Below are 16,343 nucleotides of genomic sequence, written 5' to 3'. Positions count from 1 at the left end.
GTACGATCTGGATAACAGAGGGTCTAAACGGAGAAAAGTCAAGGGGACATCCAGGAGGAATAGGCAGTAGGCGAGCAGATTTAACCAAAAAGTGTGATATAACCATATTCAGACAATGGGAAGATGGGGAAATGTATGTGTGTTGGGAGGCTTTGTATAATGGGAACTAACTCTTCATCTTCCATAACAGGAAGTCAAGAAAAAATGTGAAATTGCTAAGTCAGTAAATATAGCTATAAAGTCAAACTACTAACTAAGAAGATAAAGGGCTGGAAGAAAGATTTTCTTAAACGGCTAACTTTGGATCACAGGGGGAGGGGAGAGAAGGGGTAGGGTCAGGGACTGTTATTTTTCGTTATGAGTTACACCTTGAGTCTTTTTACACTATATCCACTCATTATTTGGATAAAAGTTAAAAATTAATTTAACATTAATGGTAAAATTAATTGTAAAGATAAAATATAACCTCCAGGGAAAAGCACACGAGGCACTTTATGGTCTGGCTACCTCTGACCAGTCCTCTCTAACCTCGCTTCCACCTAGACCCCAGTCTTTCGGCTCCAGGAGACCACACAGAGCCTCTGAGCCGACTCCTCCTGGTAAAGCCTTCCACATCCTTGGAGCCTCCGCACTCCTGGGTGACACCCTCTTCTTTTCTGTCCCAGGCAGGTTTATATGCCTTTTCCTATTTGCCCCCAACAGGCCTCACCTCCCCACCCCACCCTCAGCTGAAAGCAACAGCTTAATGTTTCATCCTCAGGATTTTGCAAGCTGTCCTCCCTTCTGAACTGTGTGCTTACTGGGGATAGAGATGCATATGTCTTTTAATTCTGTACCTCAAGTACAGTGCCGGCCACCTGAAACACCTGTTAATCAAATGAATTTAAAGCAAGAGCCCCCATGCAGAGAAACCTAGAATTCAATGGTGACCTCCCAGTTGTCAAATGCAATCCCCTCCCCTGGGCCTTCCCTTCCTGGTCCTTCCTGAAGCAGCAGATGCCCATCGCACCTCTTAAAACCCACTCCTCTGTTAGATTTCATCTCCCTTCTCTGCAGGGACTCTTGCAAGGTCTCTGACCGGTTCTGTTTTTATTGCATAGAATCTAAGATGCTTTCAACGGTAAGATTGCACCATTATTTTATATACCACAAGAAAGAGAGAGAAAACATCTGCCAATCAAAGTTTGGCTGTGCTTCCTTGCCACTAGCATTTTCTTCTTTTCTCCCCCCATAATTGAAAGAGCTTTCTGAGACTTAGGTTCAGATTTAATTATATAGCATTCTTGTGCATACGTGAAAGGGAAGAGAAAAATAAATTGAAGATACTGCTAAATTTCTCAGTGTGACTCTCTCGAATGAATCATTTTTGATCGAAGTCATTATTTTCATGTTTTTCCACGGAATCGTCACCTCTGCTAACAAAGGAGCTGATAATGCTGTGCTTTTCAAGTGTCCCTTGTTGTCTCGGGGCTTTCATTTCAGGTCACTGGCCCCTTTCTGCAAGTGTTTAAGGCGCTTGTGAAGGCAGTGACAACCACGTACCGCTGTCATGTAGCAGACAGTGATCGGCCCAATTCAGAGACGTAACATGGTGAGAGGGCTTCCCAAGTCATTCAGTGGTAAAGAATCCACCTGCCAATGCAGGAAATGCGGGTTCAGTCCCTGGGTCAGGAAGATCCGCTGGAGAAGGAAATGGCAACCCACTCCAGTATTCTTGCCTGGGAAATCCTATGGACAGAGGAGCCTGGTGGGCTATGTCCATGGAGGTCGCAGAAGAGTCAGACACAACTGAGTGACTAAGCAACAACCAAGTAGGCTGTTAACTAGATCTCTTAACTGGACTGTTAAAATCACCTCTTAACTGGTTTGCCTGACCTTAAACTCTCCCATTTCATTGCCAGAATTACCTTTCTAAAAGGAGATGTGATTAATTCCCTGCTCAGAAATCTTCAATGGCGTCTCACTGCCAAATATAAATAACAAAGAACAAATCCTATTTATTTAATACCAAGCACTAAGCTGTCATATACCAGGCACTAAGGTACACACTGTACTTGGATGTCTCATTGAATTTCTACAAGAATATTCTAGAAGCAGGAGGTATTTATCAGCCCCATTAATCCCATTTTATTGACAAGAAAATTAAGGCCCAAAGAAACTCAATAACTTGTCCAAGTTGACACCACTAAGAAATTATAAAGTTGGGAGTCTAAACCAACTGAAGCAGCTCATGCTGAAGATTTCCTCTGTCCTCTTCCTTCACACAGCTTGTGAAGCCCTTCGACATCCAGTCCCATGCACTGTTCCAGCCCCTCACCTACTCACTTCCTGAGCGGAGGGCACTCGACTCCCGTGGGCCTGTTTTGCTGTTCCTTCTGCTGAGCACAGTCACTCTTCACTCCTGCTTAGTTGCCCCTTCCTCTGGGAAGTCCTCCCTGCTCTGCATGGCTGACTTTCACCCTGTGTCTCACCTGACTTTCACCCTGGCTATGCCTCTGAAAAGAGGATCTGTGATTGTTCTTCCTCTCACTCCCCCAGTGCCTTGCAGATAGTAACATTTTTGTGGGTTTAATTGATTCTTTTTGTGCACCTGAGGAAACTATGGCCAGAGTACCCTGGGCCCTGCTCAAGGTCAGCTGCTGGCTGGTGAGTGTCAGGGCTGGGACAGCACCCCACTCCCAGCTCCTACTTACTCCTGGCTTTGTCTCTGTATCCTTGTCATAGTCTCTTTCCCCTGGGATTGCAGGCCTCCTTCTCCAGGACAAAAGGCCTGGCTGCCATCCAAGGCAGGGTAACGCATCAATCACCCCCACCCTCCCCTCCCAGTCTCCTCGGGGAGTTTCCTTCCAGGCTTGCATCTGGGCCCCAAGTGAACAGAGGAAGCTTGGTTCCAGGGCCTCTTTCTTGTTCCTCCCCATCTTAAGGAGCTGCTCCAGGGGCCTCCTGGTGACCCGCAAAGTTGGCCACACTCCCTGGGAACGCAGGGAGGGGGACAGGGTGGTCGTACCCTCCACACGTGGCCGAGCAGCGTGTGCTGTCAACGGCTTCCATTCCATCTAGAAGGAAATTCAAATGAGACTCTCACCAGGGCCCAAGACTGTGTCAGCCTTTCAGCCTCTTCTACTTGGCCTTTACTCACTCACAACAGCCACCACGGCCCTCCTCCTGGTCCTGAAACAAGCCTGCTGTTTCCTCTGCCTGGAATGCTGGCTCCAGGATTCAAGTCACCTTCTTAACATGGCCTTACCTAAATCCTCTAACTAAATTAGGCCCCCTCTCTCAGCCACCTTGGGCTTCCCCAGTAGCTCACATGGTAAAGAAATCTGCCTGCAATGCAGGAGACCCGGGTTTGACCCCTGGGTCGGGAAGATCCTCTGCAGAAGGAAATAGCAACCCACTCCAGTATCCTTGCCTGGAGAATCCCGTGGACAGAGGAGCCTGGTGGGCTACAGTCCATGGGGTCGCAAAGAGGAGGACACGACTGAACGACTGACGCTCAGCCCCCTTGGCTCTCATCACTGGCTTTTCTCTTCCACAGCGACTGTCTGGGTCTGTCATTTTGCTTCTTTATTTGTTACCGTAGTTACTGTCTTCCTCACCCTTACCTAGAATACAAGTCCACAGAGTAGGGCCCGTGGCTCTGTCTTCAGCTCCTGGCACAAGGGCTGGGACTCCACCAAGTTTCACGAAAGAAGCGAACAGCTGCTTCACAAGCTTCGATGGAAGGCAGGAAGTCCCCTCAAACACTGCTCTTTAGAAAATAGCAAGTTGCTTTATATCTGGGTCTTTGTGAGGTGTCTCTCATACCAGAGGTGCTGTGTCAGTCACTTCATACTGAACAACAGCAATTCGAGGAGACCCATTGCCCTGAGAAGACCCCAGTCGAGGCCTGTCACCCGACTGAATCAGTAACAAAGGCAGGCAGAAATTGAAAACAAATTTAGTTATTCCCAGGAATTTGAGTCACAACAGCAAACACTGAGAGTCGCAAGCAGTATAGTACCTGATAGGTTGTGGAAACCACAATTATAAATTGACCCAATTACTTTTTTGCGTGCTAAGTCACTTCAGTCGTGTCCCACTCTTTGCGACCCCATGGACTGTAGCCCGCCAGGCTCCTCTGTCCATGGGATTCTCCAGGCAAGAAAACTGGAGTGGGTTGCTGAGCCCTCCTCCAGGGGATCTTCCCAACCCAGGGATTGAACCTGCATCTCTTAAGTCTCCTGCATTGGGAGGTGGGTTCTTTATCACTAGTACCACCTGGGAAGCCCTAACTATATAAAATACGTAAATGACAAAGAATTACTACCTAGCACAGGGAACTATACTCAATATAATCACCTATAATGGGAAAGAATCTGAAAAAGAATATATGTGTTTAACTGAATCATTTTGCTGTACACCTGAAACTAACACAACATTGTAAATTAACCATATTTCAATTTTTAAAAACTGACACAACTGAAAAAGAACTATCCTAATGATCTAGGAAATGTACTTAGGGCTCCAAATAGAAATTTGAGAGACGGCAGCATATCCAGGCTCACAAAATCTCCCATAACAGAGATGGAAGTGTGTGGAACAGCGATGGAAGGCAGTGTGCTCTGAAACACCGTGCTAAGCAACTCGACTTGAAAAGTGGCTCTGGAGAAAGCAAAGATACTTTCATCAAAGAGTCGTGTGAAACTTTGGGTAAACCCTGCCTTTTGAAAAAGAAAAGGTTTTTCAAGAAATAATGCATGGTCTTACAGAATGTGACTGAAAGTGTGCAAGTATAACAAGCATGCTTATAAGTAAACATGTAACTATTTTATCTAGATCCTAAAGGTTTACTTATAAATTAGCCAAGTGTCTTTGGTTTGCCCTCATTGGGAAAATGAGAGATCACTTTGGGGATCGCCTTCAACTCAGACACATTGAGAACTTCCTATGGGCCAGGTACTATGGGAGGGCATGCATGGGGCTCGGGGGAAAAATCGAGATAAATGTAATGCCATCCCTCAGGAGATCCTGGGGAAGCAGATGAGCAACGGCAGTGACGGTACAATGTAGGAAGTATTATCCACGTGCAGAAGCTTCGCAGGAGCACACGGGAGGGGCAACCAGTGGAACAGAAGGCAGGGTCCTTGCTGAGAGAGTCAGGGCTTGGGGGTACAGCTTGGCATGGATCCCTAGGTGGCCCCTCAAACGGCCCCTCTCATCACTGCAGTACTCATGACAAAGGTTTTCACTACTGTGGGTCAGTATCACAGCCCAGAAGCCTGTCTGGGCCAGCCACAGAAAGGGGCTCCATCTCTCACAGTCTGACTCACATTGTCCAAATTCAGGGACCTGCTAGATAAGCCTGGGGATGCCAGCACACTCAAGGATGAGGAAAAATTGATCGGTCCAGTCCGCATTCTGCCTAACCATCAAGTTCACTCCAAGCAGAAGACCTATGAGGGACCTAACGCCAAATTGCAGGGGGTTTTAAGTTCTTTCCCAGCCCCCCCCCAAAAAGCCATAAAAATGTCAACCCTTTATGCTTTGCGGCCTGAAAGTCTGACTACTACTCCACCAGCACCAACACAGAGACAATATGTAAACAAATAGGTGTGGCCCTGTTCAAAGACAACTTGATTTACAAAAGCAGGAAGCTGCCTGCAAACTGTACTTTGCCCACCTCTCCCATCCCCTTTCCCCATCCCTACAGAGGCAGCCCCCAGCGCGGTGCAGAGCACTGTGAGCCCAGCAAGCAGTGAGCGCTCAATAAATATTTGTAGGCGGGGAATGGGGTTCTGAGGGCTTTCTCCTTAAGTCTCTTGTGACTCCTTGGTTCCCATAAATTTCTTCTCCTATTAGTGTAACCACTGAATGGAGCAGATGGAAGGAATTTAAAGAGGGAAGGGAGACTGGAGGTTGTGAGCTAGCATGATTTTCAGAGCTGTCCTGGCATTTACTTTGCAAATGGATTATTATTGAATGTGAGTGCTGAAGAATTGATGCTTTTGAACCGTGGTGTTGGAAAAGACTCTTGAGAGTCCCTTGGACTGCAAGGAGATCCAACCAGTCCATCCTAAAGGCGATCAGTCCTAGGTATTCATTGGAAGGACTGATGCTGAAGCTGAAGCACCATTACTTTGGCGACCTGATGCAAAGAACCAACTCACTGGAAAAGACCCTGATGCTGGGAAAGATTGAAGGCAGGAGGAGAAGGGGATGACAGAGGGTGAGATGGTTGGATGGCATCACCGACTCAGTGGACATGAGTTTGAGCAAGCTCCAGGTGTTGGTGATGGACAGGGAGGCCTGGCATGCTGCAGTCCATGGGGTCACAAAGAGTTGGACACGACTGAGTGACTGAACTGAACTAAGCTGACTAAAAGGTCTTTTTCAAAATGGCCTGAATATCCTCCTTAACTGGGGAGGTGCTTAGGAGACTGTGCCCTGGGCTGGAAGCCTAAGGCTATGCCTGTAGCCTCGCCTGCTTTAAGCCTTTGATTCCAGCATCTCGAGGGCAGGTACTCTGTCTTTCTTTCCCTGAAGCACCTTACTCAGGGCAGTTCAGTTCAGTTGCTCTCTTGGTTCTAAGCTCATCTCTGAGGTTTTCCAATTGTACATTAATTTGTTTCCTCTTTATATTTTCCCCATTTTCTCCAAATTTCCTACAACTATTATGCTCAGAAACAACAAAATCAAAATCTTTGTTAGAACAAAATCAAAGAATTGATAAAATAACCAGAGCAATCCATCAGCTTTAGATGGATATTCCCTGTTCCAGACAGATATGTCTTTGTGGTTGTAAATGAATAACTCTTCTTGTGACTAAGAAAAGAGACAAGAGCAGGCCAGTTCCGATGGCACTAAATGCTGCTGTTTGTCTTTGGGCTTCTAGGAAAAGATCGTTATCCTATTCGTGGGAGCCAATAATGAAGACTATTTACAAATCCTTCCTGTGGGCTCTTGCTGAGAATGTTCTCAGCACCCAGGTTGCTGTCAAGGGTGTAGCATGATTCTTGAGTCGACACCAGCCTCTGCTTTCAGAAAATTTGATCCAGAATTCTCCAGCACATCAAAGAATAAGGAGAGAAGAAAATGTAATTGTCTCTTAAAAGGCAATTTTTTAAAAACTGACCTTCAGGAGTCTAAAATAGTGGCAATCTTACCAAGATTACTTCCCAGTTCGAGAAGAAAAACACTGCTCTTTCAGTGGCTTAAACTGTTTTAAACATCTCATGTTTATTCGTCCAATATCCAATGATATTGATTGGATATTGAACTGGGGGTTTTCAAGCCTGGCTGAGACTTAGAACTCCACACAGTGCTTTTCACATCTAGAAATTCCAGGGCCTCTTCCCAGACTGGGGGATGTGAAGCTAGCAGGGACCAGCATACATCCATTCACGGTGCTGAAGGCTAGTGCAGGGCCGGACAAAAAATGGCTCCGTCAGAATTTGCTGAGAGAAGTTGGTACCATGCTCCTCCTGGGAAAGGTATAGGGAACTGGGGCCTGGGGTTCTAGGAAAACTTACTTTTTTACTGTTTTATTCCTTTGTACTATTTGCATATTTGCCATGCTTATATTTTTAAAGAGTCCATTTAATAAATAAATTTATCTATAGCTAAAATGGTTTAAATCCTGCTAAGTCAAAATAATAATTGTACCCTTTAAATTAATGAGATTACAAAAAACCTGCTTTGTAAGATAAAACAGATTATGTCTGTTGTCTAAGTAATAGTGTCTTAAGGGATACTGCGAAAGTGAAAATAATAATTGCAGACATTTATTTAGTGCTTACTAAGTGCCAGGCCAAAACATGAGCGCTATATATATATATAAAATGCATCATATATAATGCATTTTATATATATATGATGTACATACAATGCATTATATATATGTAGTATATAATTAAGCCTCTTTTTAACAGCTCTATGTGAGGAAGCCATGACACCATCTCACCTTTCCTGGGAACAAACTAAAGCAGAGAGAAACTGAGGTAGCCCCCAAGGGCATGTAAGGTAAGGGCAGTAAGGTAAGAGATGGAGCTGTGCAACCTGGAAGCCCACCCAGCAGCTGGACAGGTCAACACACCATTTCAACTAACATGTAAAACTGGAAACATAGCTAATCCTAGGACCCTTAATTAGTTCAATAAATAACTTCTCACAAGAAATTTAGGCAAATATTTGTTGGGTGAACAAGCCAAGAATCATCCATGAAGCTCAGCCTGCCTCTTCTAAAAGCGAAATAGGGGAGGGGGGCAGGGAGGATACCCTCGGACCGCCAGGCAGGGCAGGGACAGGAAAGCACCCTTGAGTTTTCTTTAGTCTGGTTTGCAGTCTCTGTCCCCAGGGGACAGCATCTGCTCATCTCAGTGACCTCCACGAGCAGGGCTTTTGGTCTATCCTAGCGGCAGGCTGGCACTTAGTAGGAACTCACAGATACTCGATGAAATGCATGAAGCAAGGGCTCTACCTGTGACCTACTGTAGTAAGAATCTTGGCTACCCTGTGCAGCCATCATTATCCCCAGTTTACCTAGGACTGACTTCTCTCTTTCCCACCCACTGAGAGGCAGCCACCCCATGGCCGTCGGAACATGACTCGGCCGATACACACACGCTTTGTGAAAAGCCCTCAAAGATGGGCCATTCGGGAATGGGACAGGATGAGTGGTTGAGGGGAGATTCCCCTTGCTCTTCCCTGACTCTTTAAAGATAAAGAGAATTAGTCACAGTCCATTTGTGCAATTACAAAGTGAAAGTGAAGTTGCTCAGTCGTGTCCGACTCTTTGCGATCCCAAGGACTGTAGCCTACCAGGCTCCTCCATCCATGGGATTTTCCAGGCCAGAATACTGGAGTGGGTTGCCATTTCCTTCTCCAGGAGATTTTCCAAACCAGGGATTGAACCCGGGTCTCTCACACTGTAGGCAGACGCTTTACCATCAGAGCCACCGGAGAACAAAACGAGAGACCCATTACAGTTCAAGAGGTCTGGAATTGCAGAGCAAATAGGGCTGCTAACATTTTCCCCCTAAAATCAGCTCTTTAGGTTCACACATTTGACAGTGTTTCCCATCCTAGGCACACCTATGCTAAGGCATTCATGCAGATCTTCCGGGGTCCCCTAAGGGGCAGAATACCATTTCAACAACAGGCCAGGAATTACAGCCCACATCCAGAATCCCAGGATGAGAAGCCCCAAGAGACCGAAAGGAGAGCCTCCGGAACCTGGCATTCAGAGGCACCCAGACCTGCGCCGACAGCTCGCTCTGGGGAGTCACTGGCTCCCTGCCAGACCGCACCCCCACCCTTCCCAGGCCCGCCTGGTGACCACGCACCTTGGATGGTCCTCTTGAAGAAAGCCTTGCAGGCCTCGCAGGAGGCCACGCCATAGTGGTAGCCGGAGGCGATGTCCCCGCACACGAGGCACAGGCGCTTGGGGATGGCGTTGAGCATGTACTCGCACTTGATGGCCGAGTCCTCCATGAGGCCGCCGGCACAGTCCTCGTAGCCCTTGCGGCACGGGGTGCCTCCCAGCCCGGCGCCCGCGAACATGGGTGGCGAGTCCAGACCGTTGGCGTGGGTGCCCAGGGCTAGACCGAAGCCGCCGCTGGCGTCTGACGAGCCGCTGGGGCTGTGGTGGCTGAGGGCATCGATCCCCGAGGACGGGCTGGACGGCTCGGTCTTGATGAAGGAGCCGCAGCTGGAGCCCAGGTGCCGGTCGTCCACGGACATCCTGTTCAGCAGCCTGCGGACACAGAGAGCTGGAGTCAGCTCGCAGAGGGTGCGGTACGTGTGACGTCCCCAGGAATTAGCTTTGGGCTCCGGGCACCGGGTGGGTGGGGTGGCTGGGAGGGGCCTTATGCTAAGGTATTGGTGAGATAAAATGCTGGCTGGGGTGGGGGAGAGGTCAATTGGGCTGGAAAAAAAGAGTGAGTTTCTGGCATTACCCCCCAGAACCTTCTGAGTCCTCAAAACGAAAATTATATTTGATCAATAAACTTCAGATGAGGCACCCCAACCCTCTGCAAACTGCTGGCCTAAAGGGTGACAAAACGTGGTAACCTTCAGCCAAAATATCTGGCCAACCGTTCCGCGCAACAGTAATAGATTTGATCCCGCGCAACAGTAATAGATTTGAAAGTCCGAAGGTGACAGCCCTAGGACCAGACACCCTCAGAACCATGACCCGATGACCCACTTCACCTGACCCCCTCCCCACCCTGAACCCGGGGCAGCCGGTAACCCAACCTTGGAGCTTCCCCTGAAGGCCACCATCACTGAGACTGGGAGCAGAGGTGCCAAGTCACCTGGCCAGGGCAAGAGGCAGGGCCTGGGGCCAAGGCATCAGCCAAACTGGCTGCCCTCTGTGGATCCCCTCTGGCCGGGGCACATCTGGAGGGTGGCCCCCAGACTCCCTCTCTCATTCCCCTCTGTTGCCCCAGAAGAGGTTGGCCTCCCCCTCAAGAGACCGTGCCTCCATCATGCACCACGAGGGAGCCCTCCAACTCCAAGTCTGAGCATCACCCTACTGATTCTCAACCTTAAGTTCCCACCTCTAAGCACCCCTGCCTCACCGCAGAGTCAAGGGAGCAAGAACAGCAAGGCAGGATCACCACAAAGGGTCATAAAACATTTCCCATTAGGAAAATAACTCCTCCCAGAACCACGATGGGTGGGTGAGAAGGCAGACAAAGTACGACCCCCAGGACCAGGGGAGGGGCTTCTCTCCCATGTAAGCAAGAAGAGTGAAGGGCAGGGAAGTGCACTCAGGGAAGCCCAGCTACAGCCCACACTGAAGATCTCTGGGCCAGGCAGGCCCTGGAGTCAGGAGGCTGGGTCAAGGTCCACCTGTCCATGTCCTGGCCTCGCCTGGTGGGGGTACAGAGGAGGCCACAGTGGATGCCTGAGCAGCAAGTGGAAGTTATTACTTGCTCAGCCATTAAAAAATATACATTTGAATCGGTTCTATTGAGATGGATGAAACTGGAGCCCATTATACAGAGTGAAGTAAGCCAGAAAGAAAAACACCAATACAGTATACTAATGCATATATATGGAATTTGAAAGACGGTAACGATAACCCTATATGCGAGACAGAATAAGAGACACAGATGCATAGAACAGTCTTATGGACTCTGAGGGAGAAGGTGAGGGTGGGACGTTCTGGGAGAATAGCATTGAAACATGCATATTATCATATGTGAACAGAATACCATTCCATGTTCGATGCATGAGACAAGGGCTCAGGGCTGAGGCAATGGGATGACCCAGAGGGATGGGATGGGGAGGGAGGTGGGAGGGGGGGTCCAGGAAGGGGAACACATGTAAACCCATGGCTGATTCATGTCAATGTATGGCAAAAACTACTACAATATTGTAAAGTAATTAGCCCCCAACTAAAATTAATAAATTTATTTAAAAAAAAAAAAAGAAGGAAAGGTCCTGGAGAATGAAGGGGGCTGGAGAGGGTGGGAGTTCAGCCCCGTTCATGGGAAGATGACCCTGGCTGGGAAGAAGGGAGGGTCCCATTGCTGGATTCGTACCTCCAATGATGCTCAGAGGCAGCCCCCTGTTTTCTGAGCAGCTCATTGAGGAAAGCATTGGTCCCCAAGTGGGGAAGGGGCTCTCTTATCACACCCACAAAGCCCACCCTCACAACACAACCTTGGCCACACTTACCCACACCACTCAAGACAATCACAATGGGGAGGGGCCTCCCCTGTCCCAGGTCCCACCAATGATTTCATAGTCACTGCCCCTCCCAGGGGGCTGTCCCATCCATCTACACTTGAACGTGTCCGGAGGCATTGCCCCGCAGACAGTTCTAATCAGAAGTTGGGAGCTCTCTCTGATAAGAAGGATAAAAGATCCCTAAAAGGCTCCTACTGTCAAGAAGTTTATTATCTACTGGAATGTAGTGTTTGAAGATAGAGGCTCCCAGGTCTCTCTGGTTTCAAACTGAATATTTCTGAGTCTTCTGAGACACCTCTTCTGCTAGCCCCAAGTTTCCCTTACATCGGCAGAGGGTACCCCGTTGGAAGTCTCCTCTGTTTTTTTTTACACCTTTGACTGGTGCCCTATCATGTCCCCAGTCTCCACACGGTCACCTGCCTCCCGTCCATCCATCAGTAGGCTCCTGGCGTGTCCTCAGGAAACACCATCATCCTGAGCAGGTACAGAGGCGCCTGTGGGTTCACCCCCTACTATGGCCTTGCGCTGGACCTGCAGGAAGAGTGGACTAGGTGCTCTTACATTTATAATCCCCTCCCACTGTCTGACTTTGTGACCCCATGGACTGCAGCATGCCAGGCTACCCTGTGCTTTGCTATCTCCTGGAGTTGGCTCAAACGCATGTCCATTGAGTCAGTGATGCCATCCAACCATCTCACCCTCTGTCACCCTCTTCTCCTCCTGCCCTCAATCTTTCCCAGAATCAGGGTCTTTTCCTATGAGTCAGCCTTTCGCCTCAAGTGGCCAAAGTATTGGAGCTTCAGCTTCAGCATCAGTCCTTCCAATGAATACTTAGTGTTGATTTCCTTTAGGATGGACTAGTTTGATCTCCTTGCTGTCCGAGGGACTCTCAAGAGTCTTCTCCAGCACCACAGTTCACAAGTATCAATTCTTCAGTGTTCAGCCTTCTTTATGATCCAACTCTCACATCTGTACATGACTACTGGAAAAACCATAGCTTTGACTATATGGACCTTTGTTGGCAGAGGTCTGCTTTTTAACGTGGGGTCTAGGGTGGTCATAGCTTTTTTCCCAAGGAGCAAGAGTTAGGGCTCTGGAGTTCCCAGGAACATCCCAGGCCTGCTGTGACAAGTCTGCTCTCAGACCGAAGCCCTCCTCCCTCAGGCTTTTGAGTGCTCCAGAGATTTTGGAAGAGACACTTGAGGTCAACAGTAATTATTGAAACTGCTATTCAGTGAGCACGTATTATATGCCACCCACTTCAGATCTGTCCCTCGGATGTATAAGTAGCTTGTGCCTGAAGGAAGCAGTTGGAGAGTCCTACAGCTACGTCCAGTGAACAATTTTCCAACTGTCTTCCCCAGCCTCATGGCTCAGCCAGCCCTGACGGACACCCAGGCCAGGCAGTGGTTTCATGCCCTAAGCCTTGGTTTTCCCTTCTAGCCCTCTCCTTGAAGGCTTCAAGGGGCACAAACCATTCTTTAGTGGGCTGAACAGCCAAGACGCACCCTGTCCAGGCCACTGCCTCCAGGCCCTGGCCAAGGACTCTAGGACTGAGAAGGAAGCAAACTTGCCCCTCACCTCCGAGTTGGCACAGAAATTCAGCTACTAATTTAGTGCCTGGGCTCCAGCTGAGAGTCTGATGATTTCATTCCTGCAGGCTTCTCATTTTGGTGACTATTATTTTGGCCCCACTAGAATGTCTATTCCAAGGAGTGTCAACACATACTCCAGGCACCAGGGTACCAAGGGCTGACCAGATAGGAGGACATTTCCAGCACAGCTCATGATGTCAAAAAGCTCATCCTCTCACCAGAAGGACAGACACTAAACAAACACATGTATGCAGAGCCCCAGCAAGGCAGGGGGTGGGGTGGGGAACACTACACTAACAGGGACTCACCCGCCTTGCCCCTCCTGTCTGGTTTCATTCATTCACTCATTCATTTGTATTTGCATTCATTTTCCCTCCAGGAAACCTGCCCCCACCCATCCTTAACCTCTGGACATCACTCTTTAATTCAAAAGCAAAATGTAAGGACAAAGGGAAAGAAAGGGGCTAAGAAGTAGTGGCCAGAGGAGTTGAGAAGAGAGAGTGAGTTGTGGATGTGCAGTGAAGACAGTCAACGAGAAGGGGGTGGCGGCCCGCAGGTCACGTGCAGCCGCAAAGTCAGGGGAAGTCAGGAGGGCCCGTGTCCCCTTCAGTGAGCAGTCAGGAGGTGGCTGGTGACGTCCACAGAGCAGTGCCCTGGCATGGGGGGAGGGGCGGGGGAGAGGGGTGGTGGGATGGGGGTGGGGAGGGGGCGGGGGGGCGGGGGGGGTAGTGGGAGCCACATGGCCAGGGCTGCAGAGGCACTGAAGGCAGACAATCTTTCTGGAAGGCCGGGCAGAGGAGAGGGTAGGGGTGGGGGCCTCCTTGCACATCTTTACACAACACCGTCCACTTGAACTCAGGGGTGGTAGAGGCAGAGAAGGAATGTTTTTGTTGTTATTGGCGGTAATTTATCTGCTTCTTTGATGAGGAGGAGGTGTGTCAAGAATGTAAGGAACTTAAGAAATTTAAAAATTACTTTCCAGTTTGCCCAAAGCAACCCTAATCCCACCTACTGACCCAATATAATTATCCACCACTCCCCAGGTCTCCCCAGAGGAGACAATGAATTCTATGGTGACTCTATGTTATGTGCTAATGGTAAAGAGCAAATCAAGATGGAGAGGTTGAGATGACCAAAGATGAGTCAGCTTTTCTCAAATTCTGGTCCAACCTTCATCAGAGTCAGCCAAGGTGCTGGTTGAACTGGTAGCTTCCTGGACCTGACCCCGTTTTGTTGCTTTGTCGATAAGCCGTGTCTGACTCTTTTGCGACCCCATGAACTGTAGCCCTCCAGGCTCCCCTGCCCATGGGATTTGCCAGTGAAGAATACTGGGGAGGGTTACCATTTCCTTCTCCTGGGCATCTTCCTGACCCAGTGATCGAATCTGTGTCTCCTGAATTGGCAGGTGGATTTTTTTTTTTTTTTAACCACTGAGTCACCTGGGAAGCCCAGTCATATTTTGAACATTCATCCCTGTAGGTGGGGCCCAGAAATCTGCATTTTTGGTTCTGTGTGTTGGTTTGTTTTTAGCACCCCAGCTGTGATTCTCAGGGGAGTTAAGTTCGAATCCTACAGGAATAACACAGGAGGTCAGGGGGCCCGGTGGAAGTCCGCAAGGAATCGATGCCCCCGAAGAGAAATGAGCCGAAGCAGTACGAAGGGGAGGGAAGTTTGGCTGTGCAGAGGGGAAGTTTGGAGGTGGCCTCTCTCATCCCCCAGGCAGCCTCTCCTCACTCCATGGAATGGGAGGTGAGGTCAGGAAATCTACCAAAAGGAAGGAAGTTTGCAACAGCAACTGCGGGAGGAGGAGAGAACAGAAATCAGGGGCATAGAGGCTTACCAGGCTGGCCCCTTAACTCAGCCTGCAAGGCAGCAACACAGGGAAGCTTCGATCTGCATTTTTCAGCCCGAGCACTAGTGACATTTGGGGCTGGTCATTCCTCACTGTGGGCCAGCCTGTGCACCACAGGATGGTTAGCAGCATCCTTGCCTCTGCCCACTAGAAGCCAGTAGCACCCCCACCGCCAGATACAACAACCCAGACCTCCAGGCATGGCCAGATGGTCCCTGGGGAACAAAATTGCCCCCAGTTGAGGACTTGGCTGTTGGAGGGAAGGGGGAAAGCAAGGGGCTTGGAAGCTGAGGGTGTCGTTCGGGGATGGAATAATGTCAGAAAGCATGGAATTGGGAGAAGATAGAGGGCCTAAGGGTGTTGTGGGGGGGTTCCCAGGGGGTGGAGGCTGAAGTAGAGCAGGAGGAAGAAGTCGGACAGCTGGAAGAATAGGAGGCTGGGCCAGGGAAGATCTCAGAGGTTGGAGCTGGGATGCAAAGGCCCAGGAGGATGTGGCCACGGGGCGAGTGGCCGGACGGGATGCACGAAGAGTGTTGGGATGAGGCGGAGGTGTTGACACTTGCGCCCTAGGGAGGAGAGGGTCACGTGGAGTCCACCATCTGTGGTTGGCTGGGACCCAGTTCCCAACTGGTCGATGACTATTGACTTTATGGGAGGGGCCCACTGCCCCATCTGAGCTGCCTTTGAAAGAGCAATAGTCAGTGGTCTAAGTCCCCGCAGGCATTCTCTTCCCTCTAATTCAGTTCGTTTCAGGAGCACAGCCAGAGCTGCCCTGGCCTCAATGTCACCACCGTCTGATTAACATGGCCCTCCAGCGCCAACCCAGGCCTGCCCCTCTTTGCGTCCAGTGTGGGGCCCTTACCCCAGAGGGGCCTGACCTCCTGGGATGCCTAAGCTTACTCTCTGCCTCTGCCAGATAATCACTTTGCTGGACAGTGAAGTGGGTTGGAGGTTTTCCTAGTACAGAGACCAAGAGCATCTTGGAAGTTCTGAAGGAAACTCAAACCATTCAGCTCTTCTGTTATGAACCTAACCCTAACCCTACAGGAAGAGAAACTCCAGGGCATCAACAAGAAAGCAATCATCAATTTTTTAAGCTGGAATCCCAGGGGTTTACCCCCCTCAAGGCCACTTGCTGGTAGGCAGGCAGAAGAAAAGAAGCTTTTGGAGGAACAAAGTGTCCTGCAGGGAAGAGGGATGGGCCAGCCTGATGAGCC

The 16,343-nt window shown here is 49.4% G+C and overlaps 1 protein-coding gene across 2 annotated transcripts in view; it reads right to left on the bottom strand.

The window, feature by feature from the left end:
• Positions 1–16,343, bottom strand: part of ESRRB (estrogen related receptor beta) — a 182,024-nt gene that overhangs the window by 44,887 nt on the left and 120,794 nt on the right. Inside the window, exons 1-2 of one of the 2 annotated variants that reach the window (XM_081509375.1) lie at positions 11,532–11,650; positions 9,324–9,733 (exon numbers count right to left, since the gene is read on the bottom strand). In XM_081509375.1, the coding sequence (XP_081365501.1) occupies positions 9,324–9,720 (397 nt within the window). In that variant the 5' untranslated portion in view covers positions 9,721–9,733; positions 11,532–11,650. Of the gene's footprint in view, positions 1–9,323; positions 9,734–11,531; positions 11,651–16,343 lie in introns of those variants that run through there. The other variant, XM_081509374.1, reaches the window with a different exon arrangement.

Source organism: Giraffa tippelskirchi, chromosome 7 (assembly GCF_054371585.1).
Source record: "Giraffa tippelskirchi isolate mGirTip1 chromosome 7, T2T-mGirTip1v1.2.pri, whole genome shotgun sequence".
NCBI lineage: Eukaryota > Metazoa > Chordata > Mammalia > Artiodactyla > Giraffidae > Giraffa > Giraffa tippelskirchi.
The sequence above is the reverse complement of the archived record's forward strand: the minus strand, read 5'-3'. Positions and strand labels throughout refer to the sequence as shown.